The following is a 7,633-nucleotide window of genomic DNA, read 5'->3' on the forward strand; positions in this document are numbered from 1 at the left end:
TCCTCAAAAGGCAAGACGCAATTCCCAAAACAATAAAAATTTCGGATCGGAAGCGCATGGAGGAGACATCTCCACTTAATTCCGGAACTATAATTAGACATTTGAACCCTCCTCGGTAGCGAAACAAATAGGGCGAACCGAGCAGTTCCACATAGACATAAAAACTTGCTTACCTTGAATGACAATTGGCGCTCCGCTATCTGACTCCGGGGTTTACCGCTATGTTCTGGAATTTCACACCACGCACTGATTCGAAATTTGTTCCGACCGCACTTTCTTCACCTTTCCCGAACCGATAAGGGCTATCACTGATTGGGTTTCAATTACCGGGGACCCACTCGTAATTAAAGTAATTGAGGAGTATCGACCGCCCGAGTCTCGCGAATTGACTGCTCCGTCGTGTCGTCGATGACGGCTGGCGATGACTGTTTAGGCTGATGATGACTTCTTCTCCAGAGCCGTCACTCTCACGTACGCAAATCCGGCCAGCGGGTAGGGTGCTGCTTTTGTATTGGTGGCCACTTGCTTCGGGTCGGGATCAACAGATTGCGTATGGAGTCCACCCATACAGTGAGGAACTCTCGTCGTGTTCGATCATCAATTAGGCAAAGTTCTGCAGCTCGGCGAGAATCAGTTCCAGATTTTCAGATCCACCGAGGGTTTCTTCGTTCAGAAAATCTTTGAGAAACTGAGCAGATTGTTGCTTCCCATAAATGAGGTGACACAGCAAGATAGTATTTGAATCGTAGAGGAGTTCGTACTCTTGAAGTTTACGATGGTGCGTACGAAGAAGTTCCAAATTCACTTCGTAGAACGGTTGGAACTCCATGAGATTTTGGTATCTGACAAGAAGTTTCTTGTCATCCATCAAGGTTCTAATGGACTTAATCTGAGCGTCGAAAAATTGTTTATTCTCTGTTTGAATATTTACCAGAATACCAGAAAGCAACTTGCTTGAGGTCCGGGAATCGATGGATCCACAATCAATCATTTCTACCACCATACCTAAATTCCATCTCGAAGCATTCCGAATAACAATCTTCGGATCATCACTTTGCAAATCAGCGATCAACTTTAAAGCATTCAACTTATTTCCAGCATCTTCGCTCAGGCACAAATAATCTCCGGCCGCCTTCTTCCAAACCAACTTCCTATGCACTTCCCCAATCACCTTCCGAAACTCCTCTTTGCTGCTGAACCGTTTATAAAACGCCTTCACCACACCTAAACACCGTTCCCCACCTTCGGCACTGAGCACCATCCGGGCAACCCGGTTCACAACCCGCTCCCCATCATCCCTCACAAAATCCCACTTCCGCTTGGTGGGACCAGCGCTTCCATTGCCGTCCCAATTAACCCGCAGCAGTGCCTCCAGAGTGTCGTAGTTCTTCACCACGCGCCGGCTCACATCCAGTGCCGTCTCCAGAATGTGCCCCAGAAAGAGCAGCTTCTCACAGCAGTCGATTCGGGAAAAACGCCCGTCCCCGGTGCAGCACAGTTCCGTCACTATCGCGTTCACATCGTCCGCCAGGAGGACCACATTTTCGAAGTCGTACTCCGCCAGGTTGGCCACCAGATAGATGCTGTCGAAACGCATTTTTGATTTTTGGGATTCACTTCTTATGTTTAAACTTTTATAAAAGTGATTTGGTAATTTTCATTAAAATTAATTTTAACGGAGATAAACATCGGAGCGCGCGCGAATTTTGCTCTGCAAAGTGGTTGTCAGAATCAGCTGTTTGGATTGTTTTGATTATGGTTCGCTGCGTTCTGCAGATGTAGTTGTGAAAGCAAGAATCTTCATCGAAAGGAAACAACAAATTCATTCATGATGAACATTTTGATTGAACTTTGTGTGTGTGGTGCTGCCGAAACGTGAGTAAAATCTGGTGAGATAGCGGGATTTGTTGTGTGAGTTGTGAAGACGAAAATATCTCAGGTACTTATTCAAAAGGACGTATGTGATTTTGTAAACAAAGATTCACTCGCCGATTTGTCCAATCTTAAAGCACTCACACGTAAACCATCACCACAGACTGGTAAAGGAAGCTTTCGGCTACCTGTTGGTGGTGTTGGTTTGCGTAGGAGTGCCATCAGATTGGACGAAACAACGTTTGAATCTTTCTTTACTAAATCACATACGTCGTTTTGCATAAGTACCCGAGATATAGCGGATCGATTAGCACAGTGGGTTCTTGCAATTAGAAAATCATTATAAATCAGAGAACATCCAAATTTTATCTTGTTTCGCGGAGGAAAAGACGAAGTTATTTCAATTTAAAAGCCCCGTACATAGGATACGTTTGCGTTGCCCATGGGAAATGTTTTCCCATGGGGAATTGTGTCAAATGCAACGCAAACGTATCCTATGTGCGGGCTCTTTATAATATACTAATAATATAGCAGACCCGACAAACTTCGTTTCGCCCAGGGAGGATATTTTAAATTTTTCTGCTAAAGTCGCACTTATTTTTGTTTGTTCTTTCAATGCTTTTTTTTAATAACTTCATTCACTGTTTTATTGATTTCTTTTGAGCTCTATTAAGAAATAAAAATTAGATACCAATTTTAGTATAGCAGAAGAACAAACGAATTTATTTCAAAAGATTTGAATATATCCAGTTTTCCGCGTCCGTTAATGGCTGCCAGCTTGCCTGCGGGTTAGTCTCTGATTTGACGTTTCTGGAGGTCAACTGCACCCACCATTCGAGCATTTTGATCAATGTGGTATATAAGAAGGCTTGAATTCACTGAACCAGCACCTTCTTATATGTCACATTGGTCAGAATGCTCGGAGCAGTGGGTGCAGTTGACCTCCAAAAACGTCAAATCAGAGACTGACCCGCAGGCAAGCTGGCGGCCATTACCGCTCGCGGAAAACTGGATAGGGACCGCAATTAGTACGAACAAGTATCTTAGGTCTAGTCTCTCTCTAAATATTTTTCGTATCACAACTCAAAGTAACTGTATCATAGCTTTTTGAAAAAAAAATCGATTCGATAACGATCATATCAGATTTGCACCTCGCAAAGTACTAAAGTACTTTTGCTCGAAAATATGAAGGACAATTAACTTCACTATGTACCTCCCAGAGCACGATAGTGAATTGTCTCTTACTATGCACCTCCCAAAGTGCGATAGCTTTATACCTTGAGACTGTTAACAATCGTTTACTACACCATGAACCTCCCAGAGTTCGATAGTAAGTTTTCTCTTATGCTATGCACCTCCCTGAGTGCGATAGTTCTGTAGCTTGGGCTGCTTTGAAACATTTACTTCACCATGAACCTCTCAGAGTTCGATAGTGATCAGTCTTTTTTTTTTGCCATGCACCTCCCAGAGTGCGATAGTCCAACCACTCAGTAATGTTAGACCACTTATGTCGTCATCAGCCTCTCAATCGCTTAATCTAAATAGTAATGAAAAAACAAATGTGGCTTTTTGTTTCAAAAGTAGTTTTTATTCGCCATGCACCTCCCAGAGTGCGATAGCTCTACAGTTTGAGACCTTCTAAGATTGTTAACTCCACTATGAACCGCCCAGAGTTCGATAGCGACTGATTTTTTCTATGTACCTCCCAGAATGCGATTGTTTTTTTTTTGCAGCTTGGGACTGCATGAGATCATACACTCCACATGCACCTTCCAAATAGGCGCTTGACGCTGAGTACGACCATATGCGTTGTCATTAATCCACAGACAAACAGACATAACACATTGAACATTTACTCATCAAATTCATCGTCGTTGAAACACTAACGACATCTGTTGATTTCAGTTAGTTGGGCAAATCACGAACCAGATGGCGGTAGTGAGCAAACGTCAAACTAGAGCAAAAACGATGCGCGCGCCTCGAGCGAACGATTGACCAACTAATGATTATTTGAATTGTCCAGTAAATCAGTGAACGATGGTAATTTGACGAGTGTTATGTCTGTTTGTCTGTTTGTGCACATCCAGAAGTCTAATAACTCATCCATAAATCAATTCTGCCTTTCGAAAATAACAACTAAATGACGACAGTGATACCATGAAAATTAATAGAAAAAATCCACATCTCTGAAACATTTCCATGATTTATTTTCAGGTACGCGACACCTATGCTGGGTACAAGCGCGTTGCCAAGAAATATGTTGATTAGAAATAACAATATCGATGCATATATAAAATCAACAGAAAATTTTCGATCTGTTTCATTGAAAATATTAAATTATTTCATGCACATTTTTAAATAACACCATAACCCACTATCACACTGTTTCTTTTTAAATTTAGACAAATTGTTTGAAAAATACAAATATCACACCTTATTTTTTGGAAAACAGAAATCACTTTTCTTCTTGATCCCCTATCCGGTACGCGTCAACTTTGTTGGTTTCTATAAGTGTGTTCCCAGACAACCAGAATGCATGCATAATAGAAATGTTTTTCTGTTATGCGATGCCTATGCGCACAAATTTCATCGCTTACCAGTCGCGAAAACACTTTTTACGTACAAAAGTGGAGGCGATATAAGTGTATTTCTTATCCGACGTTGCATGGAAGTGTATGCGATGTGCACGATTTTTATGCGGGTTAGTTCGTTATGCATTGTGATGTAGTTTGTGATAACAAACTCTGTTTGACAGATAATCCGATTTCATGTGAGTTTGATTGCAGGAATATGCGATGTCAACAAATGAAGCTGGAATAAACTCGTAAAATAGCCTACTGTGCGGGAAAATTTATAAATAAACTGATGAGCTTTGCACAACAATGCGAATCTGATGAAACTTGGATCGGTAAACGATTTTGATCGTGCATTCTTATGCGATGTGTGGTTGTCTGGGTTGACCATGGATACGTTGATAGAAAATAACAATACCGATCGATGAAAAACCCACTGAAAATTTTCCATTTGGTTTCACCGAAAACATCAGATACTTTCGTGCATATTTTTGAATTTCCTCATCAAACTAACACAACTCTTGTACTGTGAGAACACACTTAAATTAACTCAAGTTCAGTATTTCTTTAAAATACACAATTTCAGTACTGAGAGAACTGCACTACCAAGATTCAAATTCGTCCAACAAACCGACATTACAAGCAATCTTGACCAAGGTGAATACAATATAGGAACCCTGATCCTGACTATTTAAAAAAATCACTTTACTCACGTTTTGGGAGCATTTGCGCCATTGTAGTGGCTCGAATCTTCCTTGATCCTCCAGCTAGATTCGTCAGTCGCATACCGTCGAAGCTTGGCACGATGTTGCGGAACAGGAGCGGAACCTGATCTGAACGATCCACGCCGGAAGTTGGATGAAGAATCTCCCGATGGGAGAACGCTGAACTCGACGGGAGTTTCGTCACCGGAACCCCTCCAATCGGCGGATATACTGACGCCATCTTCGGAGGCATCCGAATTGTTCAGCTCCATTTGAGTATACTTATATTATAGTTTAAAGACACTTGCCGTGCTCAAATATCACTCAAGACTGAATTTATTATCATAAATAATTTGGCTACTCTGATGCCTGTGTCTCCTAAGCTAATTAATTTTTTAAAACATATTTTTAATCAAACTCATTTGTACACTACAGCTGATTGAAAATATCCACATTCCAAAAAACGTGAATCGAATGTGTATATTTTTATGAGTGCAGCTAGTCCAATTCACCTTCACAACGTGTGAGTCGTGAATGGGCGTTGTGTGGTTCACTGGTTCACTCGCTTCCATTCTTTTGTTTTTGTGGGTGGTAAACAAACTACCGTCAGCTGATACTTCCGTGGCTTTTAAATTTGATTCTCCACTACAAACAGTACCGTTGTTCCCTTTAATTGATTCATACTTATCATATTTCAGTGAGTGTCTCAAGTTGTACATGTTTTGTAATCAACTCATTCGTTCCCACTCCACTTTCTGGTGGCCATTAAATTTGACCTACATAGCCATTCCGGGCACGCAAGGTATGCTTTCTAAAAAGACGTTCATCACTATCTTCGATCCATTCTAGAGCTTTTACCCAAACGAGTCAGACAAATGGATCCCTGCGTGGACGAGGCCAAAATTGTGAAAGAGACCCTACATGCCGGCACCCAAGTGGTTCCATTCCGGGACGGTACCCGGATCAAGTTCCACTACCAGACGCGCAAACTCGATGGCACCGTACTGGACGACAGCCGTGAGACGGCCAAACCGATGGAGCTGGTGCTGGGCAAAAAGTTCAAACTGGACGTGTGGGAGGTGTGCCTGCAGAAAATGGCCCTGCACGAGGTGGCCAAGTTCCGGTGCGATAAGTCTCTGCTGCAGCAGTATCCGTTCGTGTCGAAAACGATCCGGGATTCGATGAAGCCGTCGGATCAGCGAAAGCACTGCTGCGGGATGACCATCCAGAACGAGGGAATTGGTTATAAGGATTTGGATGAGATCTTCAATTGTCCGCAGGATTTAGAGTTCATTCTGGAGATTTTGTCGATCGAGAATCCGGAAGAATATCAGAAGGAATCGTGGCAGCTGAATGATGACGAAAAGCTAGAACAGGTGAAAAAGCTTAGGGAGAAGGGAAATGATTGCTACTTGCGGAAGGATTATGTTGCCGCAACGGAAGCATATTCGTATGCTGCTGGACTGATTGAGCAGCTGATGTTAAAGTAGATCCATTATAGGAATTTCAAAAATTGTTCTTTGATTAATCTGCAGTTCGCTTCTTTCAGGGAGAAACCAAACGACACGGAGTGGCTGGAGCTGGCTCAGCTGAAAGTTCCCTTGCTTCTGAACTACTCACAGTGTAAATTGCTCGACAAGGATTACTACGCGGTCATCGAGCACTGCAGTGAGGTGCTGGATAAGTACGACGAGACCAACGTGAAGGCTCTATTTCGGAGGGCAAAAGCTCACGTGGGAGCTTGGAATCCGGAGCAGGCGAAGGCCGATTTTCAGAGGGCGGCAGATTTGGACCCGGCTATTTCCGGAGCTGTCAATAAAGAGTTAAAAAGTTTACAAGAAGCGATACGACTCAAGGATGTGGAAGATAAATTACGGTTCCAGAAAATGTTTTAAGGCTAGCAATTGTAAATGTCTGTGTGCTTGTTGTATGTATACATGTTGGTGGTAAGTTTTATTCTCTGAGTGAGTAATGTGCAATGCTTGTGATTATCTATAGAAACGAATGCAATCAATTTATCAACACGGTTGTAATCAATAAAAATAATTCGATGTATAGCTACAGACATATTTTTTATTTAATCAGACTACAGCAGGAGAGTAATGTAGACTCCGCCCCAAGAAAATGCTTCGATTGCTGCTTTGGTTGACCGTGTGTGAAGTTGTTCTAATTACCATTTGACTGTTGGCGGCTCGGTTGGAAAAAATCAAAGCGGTTTGTATTTTTTGAATTTTTTGATGGTTGGTATTCAAGTTGGCGCTTCGGTCGTTCGTGTATGATATTGTCAATGATCGTCAAACTGCTTGACCCTGTTTTTATCTTCCTAACCAATGGAGGAGGAATCTGCTCAACAGACATCCTGGGTTGTCCAGGAAGTGCGGGGTTAGGGTCCACCTACAACAGCAAACGAGGGATGTGTAAAACTTGGAAACTTCTCTTCTAGAGGAATGATAACACCTGTCTTGTTAGTTATCAGATATAAAC

At 42.2% G+C, this 7,633-nt stretch overlaps 2 protein-coding genes across 2 annotated transcripts in view; one reads left to right on the forward strand and one right to left on the reverse strand.

Moving 5' to 3' along the window:
• LOC134206934 (anoctamin-5-like) overlaps positions 1 to 1,697 on the reverse strand; it is a 118,301-nt gene extending 116,604 nt beyond the window's left edge. Inside the window, exon 1 of the mRNA XM_062682678.1 lies at positions 174 to 1,697. The gene's annotated coding sequence lies outside the window, so the exon portion shown is untranslated. The remainder of the gene's footprint in view (positions 1 to 173) is intronic.
• Positions 1,698 to 5,692: 3,995 nt separating this feature from the next.
• LOC134213144 (AH receptor-interacting protein-like) lies at positions 5,693 to 7,214 on the forward strand. The gene is made up of 3 exons (XM_062691789.1): positions 5,693 to 5,846; positions 5,999 to 6,635; positions 6,699 to 7,214. The coding sequence occupies exons 2-3, from the start codon at positions 6,025 to 6,027 to the stop codon at positions 7,042 to 7,044; spliced, it is 957 nt and encodes a 318-aa protein (XP_062547773.1). The 5' UTR covers positions 5,693 to 5,846; positions 5,999 to 6,024; the 3' UTR covers positions 7,045 to 7,214.
• The last annotated feature ends 419 nt before the right edge of the window (positions 7,215 to 7,633 follow it).

Source organism: Armigeres subalbatus, chromosome 1 (assembly GCF_024139115.2).
Source record: "Armigeres subalbatus isolate Guangzhou_Male chromosome 1, GZ_Asu_2, whole genome shotgun sequence".
Lineage (NCBI taxonomy): Eukaryota > Metazoa > Arthropoda > Insecta > Diptera > Culicidae > Armigeres > Armigeres subalbatus.

What these genes read in the sequence shown, in the direction of transcription:
- LOC134213144 (XM_062691789.1), top strand. Translation starts at nt 6,025, where the DNA reads ATGGATCCCTGCGTGGACGAGGCCAAAATTGTGAAAGAGACCCTACAT. An exon ending in ATTGAGCAGCTGATGTTAAA is followed by an intron (nt 6,636 to 6,698) that starts GTAGATCCATTA and finishes CGCTTCTTTCAG; the next exon opens with GGAGAAACCAAACGACACGG.